Source organism: Pteropus medius, unplaced genomic scaffold (assembly GCF_902729225.1).
Source record: "Pteropus medius unplaced genomic scaffold, Ma_sr-lr_union100, whole genome shotgun sequence".
Taxonomy (NCBI): domain Eukaryota; kingdom Metazoa; phylum Chordata; class Mammalia; order Chiroptera; family Pteropodidae; genus Pteropus; species Pteropus medius.
In genome coordinates, this window is record NW_024355205.1 from 30883389 (window position 1) to 30901481 (window position 18093).

Here is an 18093-nt window from a genome sequence, read left to right on the forward strand (position 1 = left end):
GTAAACATGTTTTCTTCTTGGTCTATGTCAGTGGTTAATATCTGTAGGGAGGAGCCAAAATAAGCCTGAATCAGTCAGAAATCTAGTCTAAATAATAAGAATTAAAGCACATCATAAAATCTTTTATCCTATTGAATTGAAAATACATTTAGATGACTTTGCTGCATGTCTATAAAAATATACTCTTTTGACACTTAATTACAGAATGGTTTAGAATCAACAAATGCTACCTTACCTCTTTACCATTTAGGCTTAGAACACTCAAGGCAGAACTTCCCTCCAAAAATGTAACCCACATTTTATCTTCTACAAATCTTCAAGAAAGAGAAAAACAAACAATAAAAAAACAGAAAAACAAACAATAAAAAAATCATAATTAATACCTTAGCCGTAACTAGCCCAACAACTAGTCTAATGGTTATTGATTAACAAGGGCCTACAGAGACCAGGAAGTAAAAAGACAAGAGGGAGAGCAGTAGGGCCCATGCTGACCTGGAGGGGGCACTCTTCCCCCTAAGCATTCACATTTAAATGTCTCAAATACTATGCTCATAAAATCGTCTGCCCGGAGAAATGGGCCTGTGGATCTCCAGTTATGATTCCTGCAAATCCAAGCTTTCATTTCATTGACAAGAGACGAAAGGGCCAGAGGCAAAATGGCTTGTTCAAAGTCACCTAGAATCCAAGCCTCCTGAACCTACAGGGGGTATCTTTTTAAAATTGTTGGCAATGGAGACTATCCCTCCTCCGAAGGTCCTAACCACTATTGTAAGGTTGCACTTGTACTGCACTAGTCCCCTGACCCTAGTGGTGCCAAAGCATTTGGGGTCCCAGGGCAGGCAGAGTGAATTTCTTGGTCCTACTCTTAATTGGCAATGTGCCCCTTACACATTTCTTTAACAAGAGATTCTGGTTCCAATATCCATGGATTTATGTAGGTCTTTTTAGAAGCTGTATTTTCTCTGTTTTTACTTACTAGGGTAAAAGCTTCTAGAGTTTTCTCCCCAATTAATATAAGCATCTACATGCATCTAAATTTGCCCCATCTACATTCCAGGGGGCCTCTTATTTATAATATAAGGGGATTTACAGACTTCAGTCACTCCTTTAATGGTTGTCTTATTCTAGACCAAAAGGTGATCATCAGTGAAAGCTTTTGCTCGTTTACTTTCATCCTCTGCTTTTCTTATTCTAACTTGTTCGTCTGAAGGTGCAACAACCAGGATATCCTAGGTGTGGAGGCAGCCCATTACCCTATAATGCTTGAGTTATGCCTCGTTTTGTTACCAATACAATTTCCAATGGTGACAGCATTTGAGGGAAAGTTACTGGCTCCAATTTAACACCACAGGTTCTTTAGAGACTGAGTTATAAAGACAGAAAGGTCCTTTTCCTGTATCGTAGGCTTCCATCTCTTATATACACTTGGATTCTAGTCCAGGGCAATAGTTTACATTTGCTCATAAGAACACTTATCTGCTACTTTGCTGCCCACTCACACAGTCCACATGATGCTCCTGGTGGTTTGGCATTTCTGTACTTGGCAAAGCTTACTGTCAGCTGTAAACTTGAAGATGGCACTATGTGCTTCCTAAAGCCTTAAGATTTTTAGAAATTTTTCATTTTGTTTTAAAGCTTTAGGACAGATCTTTGTCAAAAGATTTGTGGGAAGTGTAAATACAATTTCTTTTCAATTTGCTCATTTACTCTCTGAAAGGACTCCAGGTTTCAGAGGCCTGCTTCTCACAGTACATGAAATCATACCATCTTCATTCTGGCTTCTATTATGTTTAGAATCCATTACATACATGCTGATCTTCCCAGCAAGATTACAAACAGGGAATGAGTCTTCAATTTCTCTGCCCTTCCACACAGCACCTAGTATAGAGATTTGCCCACCAAAGATCTATAAAACATACCTAAATAAGCAGATGAACAGCACACAAAGAAATTTAATAATACCTCTGCCCTATAGAACTCAAACACATATATGTTATTCAATCTCTCAAAATTGCTGTATACTTGGAAGAGAACATTTTTTTCAAACAACGGAAGAGGCATCTGGTTCTGCAAAAAGCAGATGGTTAAGTCAATAATTGAAACCAAGACCAGAATGGATGTCTTCTGAGTGTTCATCTGCCAGTGACGTTAGCTGGAAATAAATGAGTTAAAATTTCATCACATTTCTTAAACTGAGGATGGAAAAAAAAATCACTCCACTTTACTCTTACCTCTCCTTAAAAACTAAAATAGCAATCACATTCTCACATTGCCACAGGGCTTATATGTCATCACATAGGACTCAAGAGATCACACCTAAAAGTGGCACGTTTCTGTCATCAATGGTTCATAAAAGTTTCCCTACTCAACTTTAAATTTTCTAAGTAGAGAATTTAGTTTTAAAACCTATAAGCTCTTTGAATAACATTTATATAGTATGATTTTCCTATAGTTTGGAAATAAAAATATTCACATACTATTCAAACACTAAGGTAATTTCCAATATAGAAAATGTTATTTATGAATCATGAACAAAATATTTTACTCACCTTATGAGAATAACTTCACCAAAATTTGTAAACTGCTGCAGAAGCTCATCAATCAAAGTATCATCAAAGAAATTATTTTCTGGTACAGAACCTCTGATCGAGACCAATACTGTACCGTCCGGTGGACCCTGAACTGCAATTACTTCTTTATAAATGTTTTGCCTCTCTTCGGCTTCAACTTCAAATATATCTATATCAATCAGGGCAACAACAGGCCTTAAGGCATAAAGGAAGACAGACGTGTTAGAAATGTTTAAGACATATTTCAAAATAAATTTCAAGCATCATTAGAAATACTGAGACTGCGGAAACCTATGGTCAGAAGTCTTCAGCTCGGCTCTTCCATAATGCAGCAAAGTACCAGGAGTCCACGTGTAGAGGATTTTGCTTCCATCTTGAAAACTAGCATTTAGAAGATCTAAATCTTCAGCTGCAGTGAAAATAAAATGCAAGAGAAGCCACATGAGCGTGACAGAGGTGGGCGAGGAGCTATCTTCTTGCTTCACGAGCTTCAGTTGCCTAAGGCTGAGATGCCAGATACACTTGTTAATAGGCAGGAGGTCTAGACACCTTTAAGTTAGAAAAGTTTTTTTTGGTGAAGTTATTGTTTTACGCTTTACTTAGTAAAAATTAAGATGAGGCTTAATTTCTGAGGTTACTTAAAGGTCTGAGACCAAACTGTCTTTCATAAATAATTCAACAGACAAGTAGCAGCTCATAATATTTGTAAACCACTTTAGTTATTCACGTTAAAAACCTTAACTAGCACTCAACTGAAAATTTCATAAAAAATTTATTAAAATGTTTCCTTGCTTCTCTTTATATGAAATTATGTCACTGAAAGAAAATAGACTGAATAATTAAGTAATTATAAGGAAGTCTGAGAATATTTTTACAATCTGTTTTGTATTTAAATTTTATTTATTCAATTCAAGATAACCTTTGTTGAAAAAAAAAAATAGCCCTCCTCCCTTGATATTTATATCATTCCCTTGTCCTCATAAAATCTGCACCAACTCATTGAAATGAAAAAGTCCACTTCTCACCTGATCTGTCAAAAGGCCACTTCCTTCTTCTCCAGAGGACGCGGTCCGTCCACGCAGGCGTGCGGCACTTTTCACTGGTGTCATAGTCTTCAGAAAACAAATCATATTTATATGTCGGAGCGAAGGTTACTTTTCCTTCTAAAAATCCTCTAAAAATCTACAATAAACATATACAAAATAAGTTAGTTATATGTGAAGTAAGTTACTTGAAAAGTAAAAAAGTTCTCTTCACTGAGGGCAGCATTCATTAAATGTCTTTTACGTGCTGGGGACTCTCACATGAAATTTGTGTGCATCTGAGAAACATTTCAAACACTGAATGGAAAAAAGCTGAAGAAAAAAATAACCTAAGACATGGCCTTTTTCACGTCACTCGTTCAACCTTCGATTCAACAAAGTACAAAGAAATGTGAATGAGAGAATTCCACTAGATGTGTGAGCTGTCAGGACAGAACTGTGAAAGATTTTGTAAATCATCCAGACTGATGCCTTATTCTCAAATGAGAACGTGGGGCCCAAAACGGTTAAGTGGTGCCCAAAGTGTTAGAATGTAAGTCTGATGACTAGGAAGGCACCATGTCAAGTGGCCACAATCGTCTCTACTTTGAAAAATTGTTTTAAAATAAATTCTTCCAAAATTTTGTGGTCAAAGTTTTAGGAAATAAGTTTCAAAAAGGTAGATGATATGAGAAAGGAGAAAAGGAAAAATAAAGCATATTGCCACAAGATCTTAAAGTCAAAACACAGCAGCCCTGAAGACTAAGATCTAAATTCACTACTACAGAGAGAATTTTTAAAAAGTATATTCTTCTACTTGAAAGTGAATCTTAATGAAATGTAATATATTTTTGTTCCTAGGAATTAATATGGGCTTTCCTTTCTTTCTTTTTTTTTTTTTTAAGGAAGGGTAGTTCTATATCTGTTAAACTATAGATAAATATTAAGTAAAAAAATTCTATGAGATTATATTAAAAAGGTAACACTATGATTAAGAAAGCATGTTTCATAACCAACATTCCCTCCTTCTCAATGCTGTATCTTCTTAAGTATGTAGATACCTGTCCAGCATTTTTCTGGTTGATAAGTTGATCTCCTGCTATGAGGGAATCCCAGTTTTGCTGTCTTATGAGCTCTTTAACTTCCTCATTAGGGAGATCAATTCGATAGTTGAAATCACCACACCAAAATACGTAGTCATGGGAAAAGAGCATCCTCCCCTGGAAGCAAGGAGATGGAATTTTAAATTCAAAACAATCAACTGAAAAAATCTTCTACAACCATTTCTTTGCCTCAGATATGCTTGCCTCCCTCTGGTCATGCCCTATTTATTTAACCCACTGCTAATAACACATGAAATATCTACTTAGGTCAACACTGTTGATATTTCTCTGAACTATCTTCAATTTTCAAAAACTGATGTAGAATTTGGGCTAAATTAAAATATTTTTCAAAACATCACCTTCAAGAATAAGCAGCAGGAGCTTACCATAGGAAAACTCAGTTTTCGTACTATTTCTACAAAATCTTCGTTTCTTTCTTTGACCTGTGATTGCCCTGCAGCAAAGTGGCTGCAGACGAAGCAAAGGCTTGTTGTGTGGAATAACATCCGTATCGCAACGGCTCCCTTATTCCCAGTCGCTCCTCCCATTCCGGTCTTCACGGTATCGACCGCGACATCCCTTTAAACAATGAACTCTATATCAAAAGTCTGAAATGTCAATAGTTCCCTAAGCATAAGAAATTAGGAATGCATATTACATAATTATATAACTATGTCTAATGTGACAATTTGAGGGATAGGTTGTGAAATTGTGCTATTTTCACAATTTCTATTAGTGACTCTTTAATCAAAAACATATTTAAAAACAAGAACCATGAATAAATGTTTCTCTGACGCAACGAATACTGTGGGCCTTTTCCTTGTCATTGATGGTCAGAAGTAGCCCAAGGAGCGAGGAGCGCGTTGTGCACTGACCTGATGAAAGGCGCATGCTGTGGCCTGATGAAGACAAACAGGCACACGCCCACCAACTGCTCAGAAGCCAGCAGCACGTACTTATTGTCCCTGGAGATGGTCTTCTGAAGTTCCACGGCCCAGAGCTTCTGATTCGTTGTGCTACCAGAACGTATCAAAAAGGGAATCTTTAAAAAGATATTGACAATATAGCCTATTTTTTTGACAGCTGTCAATCATACCTTTATATACCCAAATTTAATAAGACTACCGATAATCATGAAATCCCTACCAACAGGGAAATCTTTCTGTATGCTGGAGTTTTTTTTGTTTCCTTTAAAAAAGAAACCCAAATTTAGCCAAAAGAACTCCACATTAAATCTAACCTACTATGCCTTTACAAAGAAATTTAAACTCACTTACTTTTAAATGAGTACTCACCACATGAGTAATCTCAAGCTGCACACTTTACTTTTTCCTTAAGTATTCATTAGGATAATAGTGAAGTACAAGCTCCCAGATATACTTCTCCCTTTTCTTATTTTTTCTGGATTATAATACCTCTTAAAAAACTTATTATAGAAAAATTTAAATATACACAGAAAAGAGATCATCATAAAATAAACCACCATATACCTATTACCCAGCTTCAACACTTGCCAATCTTTTTCTGTCCATCTCCTCTCACTTTTTAGTGGGGAGAGGAGGATACATTTGAAAAATTTTAAACCAAATCTAAGATGCATGCCATTGAACTTATACTTTCGTATGTAGCTCTAATGCAAAAGGGCATTCTTATTTTTACATAATCACAATGCCATTCTCGCACTTAAATATGAACAATTCTTTACTATAATCTAATACTCAACTCATATTGAAATTTCCCCGATTATCTAAATTATGTCGTTTTACAGTTCCTTTAAAACAGGGTCCAAACAAGGCCCCCATGTTGCATTTGCTTGTTATGTCTCTTGAATCTCTCTTAATCTTTGTCTTCAACTGTCCCTACTCCCTTTTTAATGCCATTTATTATTTTTTTTAAGAAGCTGAGCCATTTGTCTGTAAAATATTCAACACTCTGGATTTGGCTGATATGTCTTCATGGCATCTTAACATTTGTTAACCATAACAAATCTATCTCTCGCATTTGTTTTAAACTGGTAAATGTGGAAGCTTAAGAAACACATTCAATTTTATTTATTTGTCTTGGCAAAAATAACCTCATGGGTGGTGCAGTCACCCTTCCATCACAGTGGGAAATGCATAATCTCTGTGATGTAACACCTGATCAGCTGTTCAGACAGTGACAATATAATTAACTCTTTACAATAAAAGTTCTCTTTTTAGTATTTCTTCTAAGGTTTTAGCATCCATTGATTATCATTGCCTAAATCCATTATTTCATTAAGAGTTGCAAATGTTGATTTTGTAATTTCAGCATTCTATAGGCATTTGTAATAAGTTAGAGTTCTTCAATAAAGAACTTTTAACTATTCATTTAGTCTGAAACAGTTTATACAAAAATGCTTATTAACTCTATAAATTTTCAGAGTAATAAGTTTGTGCTCAAGAACCTCCAATGGAACACACGAAAAAAGTTTTTCCCATTGTTCCAGATCACACAAATGACAAGTGACAAACCAGAATGACCTCACATCCATTTCTCTAATCTAACACTACACCACACTGCTTCCAATATACAAATCAAGAATGTGGATTCTCTACCTACCATAATCCACCATTATGACTTGGTTTCTGAAAAGAAAATGGCGGCTTTCATCTGTTTCTTCAGCTTACTAAAGTCATCCTCTTCATGAACCCTACCAGAATCATTTCATTTAAAACACACACACACAGCCCTCCTCCACATGCCTGATCCCCTTATTTGTATTTATTTTCCATGGCACGCACCACCTTCTGACATGCCATGGAAGTTACTTATTATAGTTATTGTTTATTGTCTGTCTCTTCCCACTAGAAGGCCCCACTGAAGGTAGGGCTTTTTGTCAGTTTTATTCACTGATGTATCTTTAGAACCTAGAGTAGATACTCAATAGATATTGGTTAAATAAATGAATGAATAATCACAAGTTTATTAAAGGGTAATGTGATTAAACTCTGTTTACAAGACAAGTGAACAATTTGGTAGTGGGAACCTAAGAGTATGTTCTAAGACCTGAATATATATTTTCAAACAGCAAAATGAATGAAGTTGGATTTATTTTCTACTTCCCTGTATGAACTGCTATTCACTTTGGCTTAAAAAAAAAAAAAAAAAAAAAGGTCATTTGCAAGACTGATACCATACTATTCCAGCCCATAATTTTATTCTGAAAATCTCTTAAAATGCCATAAAAGATGGGCAACCGCTCAACTTTAAAAGCAGGCATACTTTGTTGAAATAAAGCACTTAAGCCTCAGGTTTCACTCAAATAATTTGTATTTGTAATAAGGCTTTTAAGAACAGTGGTCCTCAGAGTGTGGTGTGGGATCATCCTTGGGGGTCCCCAAAACCCATGAGGTCAAAACTATTTTCCTAATACTGTTAAGGCACTGTTTGCCTTTTTTATTATGTTGACTGACGTTTGTATCATGGTGAAAAAGCAACATTGAGTAAAAGTACTGATGCCTTAGCATGAGTTCAGGCAACAAACTGTACTAGTATTCCTTATAGTTTTCACTGCCATTCGCCTGCAGTTTAAAAAATGCCATCTCACCTAAGAATATCCTTGATGAAGCAACAAACATTAATTTTATCAAAGCTCAATCTTTAAATCACATCTTTTTTATACTCTGCATGATGAATGGAAAAAACACTCAAAGCCCCTCTGCTGCGTACTGAATGAAATATGATGGTTGTTTCACAGAAAACCACTTGATAGTTTGAGTTGAGAGCTGAACTACCACTTTTTTCATGGACTACAATTTTTACTTAAAAGAACTAACGACAGACTATAGTTACTCAGACAGACACATTATTTGGCAAACATTTTTCCAACTAATCCTGTCTTTTCAAGGGAAACAACCAATAGTATTTATTTCCAATGATAAAATTTGAGTTTTGAAGCAAAAATTAGAATTTTGGAAAACTTGTATCTACTGTGATCTTGACAGCTTTCAAATACGTAAAATTTGCTAATAAGATCAGTATCACAGTAACCAATATTTTGTTTTGATATTGTATAATGAAATGTGTCAGTTTGGAAGATCTATAATAATTCAGTGAACTACTATTTTCCAAAAGACCAATACGTGATGTTTCAAAATCATGCAAGAGTAAAAGACAGACCGATAAATTTTAATAGAGCACAAAAAATTAATTGCCATGGTTTTATATTCCATAGTGCAACTAACCTTTAAGAAACTATTCGTTGAGTTTCGGTGTAGTCTTAAGAGAAGAAATTATCTTAAAAGGCTATTAAAATAATTTCATTTCCAACTAACTATTTTTAATGTGATTTCTTCATATACTTCAACCAGAACAACATATTACAATAGACTAATGCAAATCTAGATGTGAGAATCCAGCTGTCATAAGTCTGATATTACAGACCTCTATAAAAACCTAAAAAAAAAAGTCATCCTTCTCAGTAAATTTTTGTTTAGGAAAATGATTACTTTTCAGGAAAAAAAAATGTTCTACATGTTAACACATAATGGGCTTTTTATTGTTATTTTAAAATCAATTAAATGTTTTTAAATTGTTTTCAATTTCCAATCTGATAAATATCGAGAGATATAACCTATAGAAAGTTCTTTAAGATTTTCAATATTTTCAAGAGTATAAAAAGATCCTGAAACCAAAGTTTGAGAACTCCTATTTTACAGTTTAAAAAGGACCTTTACATATATTATCTCAGCTTCTCCTCTTTTAACAACTACATAGTTATCTGCCCTCCATGACCTGGAACTAGAAAATTTCCCATGTTGTTTTTTGTTGTTAATGCTTACCTTGCATTTACAATGTTTCCAGCATTCAACTCTACCATTTCTTCAAAACCAATTGCAAATATATCAGTTGGCTTGCTTCTTTTATCTATAAGCATCCAAGAAAGACTTTTAAAATACAGCCTTAGTCAAATGGCACCCTTCCTTCTCTCCTCCCCGCCTTGTGTCAACAACTAAGATCAATACCAGACCTCACAAAAATCCATTTTTGTGTTTTAAATTTCACCAGATTCAAATTAAAGGCAAAACCCCATGAGTGAGACACAATTACTTTAAATTTACACTTCATTCAGGAGTCCTAAGTTTTGCTTCTTTAAAGTTGTTATTCCAGACGATCCTTAGGTCCTTTCAGGAATCATTTTGAAAGAATTCTTGCTAAAGTTTGAACCATGGACAACAGAGAAACGAGCCACTTCTAAAAGGTAGAAGTGAATCAAAACTGGAGAGGTAAAGGAAATCTCCAGAAAAGACTCGAACAATAAAGTGGTTGAGAAACCACCTCAAATTAGAGATAACAGTTGGGAGAGATTTTTCACATTCAAATTTGAAAACCACAGGCTTGTTCTTTTTGCTATTTCCTAGGCGGAAGGAATCAAGGGAAACTATAAGAGATTCAGTGGTGAAGACATGCCCCTCCATGCTAGCTATTAATTTTCTACTAGTTGACAAGTACTAAGAACAGAAGCTGCTCTAGATAAACAGCCCAGGGGACCTTGGGTAGCCTAAGTATTCAGGAATGAGGATAAACAGATAGAAATAACCTGTAAATACTATGAACTAGTACCGAGAAAAAAAATTAAAATGTTTAGTTACTGCTATTATATACAAGGCTTATACATACATCATCTCATTTAATAATCACAAAAATACCTTATGAGACAAATTATATTTGCCATTTATTTACAGACATGAAACTGAGGCTCTGAAGAACTAGCCACTTGCTCAAGTTCACACATAAAATGTGGCACAAAGACTCTGGAACCAAACTGCCTGAGGTCAAGTTCCAGTTTTGCCATTACACTACCAGCTGCATGACCTTGGACAGGTCACTTCCCTTACTGTGTCTAAGTTTCCTCTTCTGTGAAATTGGAATAATAATAACAGTATCTAAGTAGTAGAGCTGTTATAAGGATTAAATGAACAGGTGTAAAATACTTACAATTGTAATGTTAACTGCTATTTTATTATTATTATAATTCTACTACAACTACGCCTCAAGGACTTCAAGTTAGGTTCAATGTAAAATGTGAAAAAGGACATTTTAATAAAAGTTTGGGAAAAACTCCACGGTTTAAGATGTGATGATTAAAGATAACTAAAAAAAGTAAAATTTGTATCTCACATAATTTCCTATGCATACCACCTTCATATACAATACTTGGTAAATGTGCACCATTTTAAAAAGAAAATTAAAGTTGACTTTAAAAAAGGAAGCAGCCTGGAATTCATGATTCTAATCAAATCTTAATAAAAGCATCCTTATGCTTTTAATGTTTGGTTTTGGCTATTAATAATGTGGTGTCAGAGTACCCAAACTGAATGACAACCAATTTTTTGCAGGAATAGAGCGGTACTGTTAGGTTAGAAAGTACCAACAAATGTTATAAGTTTTGTAAGACGGCTTATGATCCACACTGAATATTTCATATTTTAGTAACTAAACAGAGGACTAGATTTGAAAAGTGGCACTAGGTTTGAAAACTGAAACTCAAATTATCAATTACAAAATAAGCTTGCTTTGTGCCAGGTTAAAAGAATAAAAACAGAACTGATTATTCTTATATGTGTGGCTGCCTTTAAAGATATCTATTTATGTATGAATCCTAATTTCCTGAGAATATCAAAGGAAAAGATCTTATTTTACCATTAATATTTTTTTATGAAGTAGAAAAAAAAGATCTAGAAATAAAAAGGATGCAACCTTTTAACAGATTTGATCTATAAAAAAGCTGGCCCTCAAATTTATAAATCGAAGCTTCTTTTAGAAAGCAATGCATATTGTGAAGTACTACACTGTTTTCTAGATTCATAAATCACAGTCAGAATTAATTAATTAAATCCACTATTATAAAAAACTCACCTTGAAACTCCTGGATCCCAGCTAACTTGGGTGCATCAAGAAGCCAGTCGGTGAGTGTCTGATTCTTAAAAGCTATACTGCGAAACTGCTTCCCACCATTCACATTCCAGGTTCCAACACATACTCGAATTTTCTTGGGCTTTGAATACTTGTAGAAATTCTCACACATGCTCTTTAGTACTTTAGAAGATGCTAATGAAAAATAAAACACAGGAGGATTTTAGCTTCATTAAAGCACTTATTAAAACTGATTTTCATAACTGAGAAATGATGTCTGGAAAGCACAATTATCATGATAAACACAAACAAGCATAACATACATGCAGAAGCACAAAAGAGATAACAGCCTTGAACGCAAAGCCCAGCACTTATCAATAGACTAACAAAATTAAAAAAATAATCGACCACATTAAATACAATAACCAAGTAAGAAAAGCTGTTACAAAATTATTGCGGCAACATAAAACATGCAGAACAAACAGTTCTGTTTCAATGAAATGCTATATTATTTTATAATGTATAAAATTAGAGACAGTATATTTTTAGGAATACAGCAATTGACTTTCAAATAACTTTCATTCAAAGGCGGGTAAAAATATAAATTTTATTTCTCCCCAAACAAAAACATTTACATTTAAGATTCTAGTTATTGACAGGTGGTTTGATGATTATGGCTCCCTTACAAAAAATACGAATTACAGATGACAATGAGATGTCGGAGAATGAAGTCACTAATAAACGCTTCCCATCTCACTCAGGGTTGAAGCACAGCCCTTAACTATGGCTACAAGGCCCTAAATGATTTCCTTTGCCTTTCTGCCCTCACCTGCTACCCAGCCCTGTTTGCCTACTGCTTGGCCACTGGCTTCCTTGCTGTTTCAAAAGGATGCCAGGCCTGCTCCCCACACTGGGCCTTTGCACTGGCTGCTTCCACTGTGTGCAACACTCTTTCTTCACTTCCTTCAGGTCTTTAATTTCCAGGAAGGCTTTTCCCGATCATCTTATTAAAATTGCATTGTCCCTAACCTTCCATATCCCCTCCTTGATTTTTTTCTGTAGCATTTATCACCATTTATGAACTATATATTTTATGAACTATGCATTTTATTAAAGCTCCATGAGGGCAGAAATGTTGGTCTACTTTGTTTACTGCAACGTCTTAGTGACTAGGAGTGCCTAGTACATAGTAAGTGCTCAATAAATAATTGTTAAATGAATGAATGTTCCATACATTTTGGATCTTCAATCTCTTTTCCTGCATATTTTTTGACTACTACCTATCTTTCTTCCTCCTAAACAACATTTCATTTTGGTTAAGTTAAATTTTTGGCACTTAAGGTGGATAGAACCTGAAAAGGACCTTCACGTAAAATAAGAGAACATGCACTTAACTGGCAGTTAACTGGTAAGAGGAAAAGAATTTCAAAATGAGTCTCACCTTTTGCCACATGATCTTATTTTATTATATTATTTATTTTATGATACCAAAATATAGCAAAAATGAGAGTCAAAAAGACAAATGTCATCTTAGTACCATTTTTGATCCCAAGGGCAGAAATGCAGGTTTTTAGCCCTCTTATTATCTGATTTGATTACGTGTATGAAAGCAGATTATTTGTTCAGGTCTGTTCGTATGGTTAATCAAAAGCTGGCTGTACCTAGATAAAGAATCACTGGTATTTATCACTGAAGTCATTGCCATTGTTACTACTATGAAAATGACTTCTGCAATCCTTTCTATATCAAAACACAAGTTCCATAATGATTTAACAGCTTAAAATAACCAGGAAGACAAATGATGAATTGTATGAACAAAAACAAATTGCCATGTTGTGTGAACTAACAAAATCAGTTTATAAATGGAAAAGAAAGTTTTGAAAAATCCTAGCTTTTTTTTTAACTGGCTGGCACCTTAAAGTATAGAAAGAAATGAGTATGTTCGAGCAGATGTCCATCTTAAACACCATACTATCATTTCAGAAAATAGATTTCATTACATAACTCAAAAAAATATCTGAAGCAGTCTCTTCCTCTATCCTTCTCCAAAAAAAAATAATAATAACCAAGTTTCTCAAAACATTCAGAACAGTAAGCAAAACAAATCTTAAGTGAAACCAAATCTAAAGTGAATGAAAGAAAAAAAATGTCTTTTTCCACAAAATTTCTGGCAAGACATTAGCTCTTGTTCCCTTCACCACAGATTCAAGTTTGAAGACCAGATTGTAAACTTTGTCCAGAAAATGAAGGCATGAGATTCCTATGAATAGGAAGGGCAAGAAAATAATGACCTTTAGGTCTTATACACATAACTCTAAATCTGTTAGCAATCTTGATGCTTTTAAAAATATTTCAGATCATATTTTAGTGCAGGTCTTGTGATTACAGAGAATATTTCATCCACGGTATGAGAAAATGAGTCGATGCCTTTTCAAATATTATGTGTGAGAAACATATGTTGAGTAGTCATAGATAGTACTCTGAAATTAATCCAAAACCATTACAACTGGGTTTGTCCATTAGTATAGTAAGAGTAAGGTAAAACACTAATGTTTATTCAATGAATTATAAAAGTGAAATTAAAACTAGGTGAGCTGTATTTAAATGGAATTAAGCATTTCCTACAGGATGACAAAGAACACTGTATATTTCCTTCTAAGTGGAGTGACTTAGTTTTCTCAAACTTAAAATTTTTTTTCAGATTAAAACAAGGTATCAATTTATGCCACTAGAATCTGAGGGAAAAAGAAGAGAAAGTTTCCATTTATACAGCTTTATTTATTTACAATATCAACTTTAAAAAAGTAAAGAAAAAGTTGCTTTTATGTAGCGATTGATTTTCTATACTGTACCTGACTGTAATGTCTGTTCAGAAACTATGGATGCATCAAGAAGAAAACAAAGAATCATTAGTAAAACAGCAAGTTACAGTTAAAACCTAGAGTGTTATCACAAAACAGTCTAAGATGGCCTCATTTCTTTCGAGTCAATTTGATGACTTCACTTTTTCTGATAGCTATAGGACACCAAAGATAAATGGCAATAGCTGATACACACTTTCTGCATCTAAGAAAAATCCTACAGTGACTCAGTGATGTCAGAGTTACACAATCAGAAGGTCGTAGGCCTGCTTTTCAGGCTGCTCCTGTACGTATGTATGTGCATAGGCGTGCGTGTGCGTGCATGTGCACACACGTGAGGGAGAATATAAATCTGAAAACCTAAGAGGCTGCAGGGTATTGAGCATATGGAAGGCACCGCCCTCATACACACCTTTTAGTATTCCTTCTGAGACTCACTGATTAATACGTACGACCAGTTCAGTTATAACAAAACATATGAATTCCAAAAAACTCACCATGCTGTCCAAAATTGTGCAAATTCCCACAGCCATGGGGCTTATGGGGAAAATGAGGTCAGGGCAAAAAAAAAAAAAAAAATCCTTAGCGACCTACTAAAAAAGTTAGGAACCTAATGAAAACAACAGCACAGTTTTACACATGTTAAATGGTTAAGAGGCGTATGAATATTCTTTAAATATGGCACCTCATCTTGAAAAACACCTGAAATTTGCTCATAGTAATGTGCTTTAGAAGGACTGCAGCTTGTCACTGTAAGTGATGGAAGAAAGGTTCTCTGACATCGGACAGAAAGTGGCAACACCAGATGTGAGTGGGTATGGCTCATAACACAGCTGGTAAACTGAGGCAGCGAGATGTTTGAGGTGTGTGCATATGTGTAAGTATGTGTTGTATATTTTTACTCATCTCATTTCTGCTGGGTGCAGTTTTCTGTGTTTACCTAGTGTTATTGCTGGTGAAATCATGCAGAAACTAATGCGGAATTGGTATTATGCTCAAAATGTTCCCTAATATATCATCCCTGTTGGAACAAATTCTGATCCTTAGAATAAGTGTTACAGCAGAACTGACTGTACTTTTTTTAAAAGGTATTTTACATCTAGTAAAATGTGCAGGAAACGAAAACCTGATGATCAAGTTTGAGAATCTTAGGTCCCTCACTTCTTTTCTTTCCTTCAGTTGCTTACTTGGAATTGTTGCTTATTAATGCCTTCATATCAAAGTAGGCACAGGTGGAAAGAGGTGATCAGATGCAAAACTGTTGGAAGCCAGGAAGAAAGCCTGAGGTTAAAAACAGTAGCTACGATCAGATTTTGCTTTTAGAGCTTTAGTAGGTCTCAGTTCCCTGGCCTACTAAAAGATCCCCGAGGAGCTCATTGTAATTAACTACCTTCGGCACCATGCAGAATTCTGAAAGAATCCATGACAACCTATTTGACCAAATAATTATCCAAGAGTACATTACTTGACGAAGAATAATTTCTCCTACTTGAACAGGGAAAATTGAAAGGTTTGGTTTGGAGATAACAGAAGAAATAAAAATGTTCAGAGTGCTGAAAAGTTAAAATAGCAAAAATATGGAGTAAGGAAGTCTAATTTATTAAGTTCTACAATGAACGTTGAGTTTTCCCATGATACTACTTAATATATGTTCACTGATGTGAGCAGAAATTCTTTTGACTTTAATAAAAGATACAGTGAAAGACATAAGCCATCCTGAAAGCCATATATTTATGTCAAATATTAAAATTGGGGATAACAGTATCCAATAATAAGCAGTATTTTAAATTATTGATTAATATGATTTAATATTTATTCAAACAATAGCAATGAAAAGGTAAGACCAAGTTATAGAAACTTTTGGGGTAGTGATTAGCAAAATGACCAAAATAGGTATCATTTTTTTCAATAAAGCATTTGTTTTCTACATAATTAAGCTAAGTGCTCTGTTAGCTGAATATTCTATGAAGTCCTGCTTTATGTAAAGTTAGCAATACTTAAACCATTCACTCCATCAATCATAATCTATAAAAGAAAACATGCCTCAGTTTATGGTTTAATAATACCACTGATGATATAATATTTTGTAAAAGACAGACTGTCTTTGGAGAATGCACTTTTTAAAACTCATAGTGATAAAAAATCCTTCCAAAACTATTTTAAGCAATCTAAAAATTATTTATGTAAATAAGTTTACATTTACCTCTTATACTTTTAGAAGAAATATTAGTAACATAAAGTAAAAGATAAAGTATGCATACCACGCAAACTTCCAGTAGTTAAAAGTGCTCGAGCTTTGTCAGCTAAATCACTATTTAGAGTATTTCCCAGGAGTAAGACATCAATGGCCTCTTGCTTGGAGCTGTCAAAGAAGTTATTTTGAATCGTTCTAGTAACAGACCGAGCACCATCTTTTAACTTTCCAGCCTGTTGGGGGGAAAAGGAGCATGGACTTTCATTCTAAATATTTTTGGCTTAGTAGGTACTTTGAAACTTTAAGTTGTATATGATTTTTATCTTAATAAAAAAGACCTAATCATTCTATTTTGAATATCAAATTGTCACATTAAAATGGCTCAAATTGTCACTGTTTCTTTTCCTCTTTTGCACAGAGATGGAAAAAGCTCAGTCATCATCTAGTAATGATATCTAGAGCACTAAGCATTTCCAATTGCTTACTATAAAGAAAATAAACTGAAGTGTACTTAAAACGAGGAAATTACTTCTTACAATGTAATGTGGGGATGGGATGGGTGAAGAGAAGCAGGGGAGATATTTAACACGCTCTTAGAAAAACTTCAAAGTACTTTAATAGTAGAAAATAAAACTGAAATTGTTCCCAAATAAATTAGTTAGAGCTATAACTGAACATAAGAATGAAGGTCTAGTCTAAAAAGAAATTTATAATGTAATTGAAAAATATTACATGAAAACTACAGTCTACATATTTTAAGTCATTTTATTGCCTATGTAAATATAAATAATAACAAATAATAAACTTATGCTAATTCCTACAGTGAGTTCATTATAACTTTTAATGAGCATATATTACTGTGAAGATTTATTTTGATCTTACAGATTTTGTTAATTGTTTAAAAAAACTTTAACCTTTCGAAAAACATTTTATTTTGTTATATATAATTTTTAATCCTTAAAAAAATTATAGTAATAGTAATTTGAGGCTTAAAATGTTATTCCCTTTCATGTGATACCATTAATAAATGACATTATTTGAAAAGACACTCACCATTCACATTATCAGGAAATTAAAAGGAACCCAGAGAAAGGAAAAGAAAGAACAGTTCAGATGTTAGATTTTAGTTCAATACAGACTAGTATATTAACATATGAAATTCCATATCATCAGGTTAGAGATAAAAGACCACTGAAAATATATGTAACCTCTGTACATATATTGTCATAGTGTAGAAACAAAAAGGCAAAAGAATATTTTAAGCAATAGTTGTAGAGAATCAGGTTTTATCAGCAAGAATTATGTTCTTTCTTTAAAACAAATAAATGAAAGTTTAACAATTTCAGGTTTTCAAAAATAGGGACCACTTAAAAGAAAATACTGTAAATGTCAATACATATTATTTCTATGAGTTGAACAAAAGGGTATTTTGCAGGTAAAGCCAACACCTCTGGACAGAGGCAT

The 18093-nt window shown here is 34.1% G+C and overlaps 1 protein-coding gene across 9 annotated transcripts in view; it reads right to left on the reverse strand.

Annotated features, from left to right (window-relative positions):
* SYNJ1 (synaptojanin 1) overlaps positions 1–18093 on the reverse strand; it is a 77579-nt gene that overhangs the window by 23763 nt on the left and 35723 nt on the right. For all 9 annotated transcript variants that reach the window (XM_039857695.1, XM_039857694.1, XM_039857697.1 and 6 more), the window contains 10 exons: positions 16697–16862; positions 11578–11769; positions 9501–9585; positions 5571–5711; positions 5082–5274; positions 4654–4812; positions 3596–3752; positions 2862–2979; positions 2550–2765; positions 236–314 (listed from right to left, as the gene is read on the reverse strand). In XM_039857695.1, coding sequence (XP_039713629.1) covers positions 236–314; positions 2550–2765; positions 2862–2979; positions 3596–3752; positions 4654–4812; positions 5082–5274; positions 5571–5711; positions 9501–9585; positions 11578–11769; positions 16697–16862 — 1506 coding nt within the window. The remainder of the gene's footprint in view (positions 1–235; positions 315–2549; positions 2766–2861; positions 2980–3595; positions 3753–4653; positions 4813–5081; positions 5275–5570; positions 5712–9500; positions 9586–11577; positions 11770–16696; positions 16863–18093) is intronic.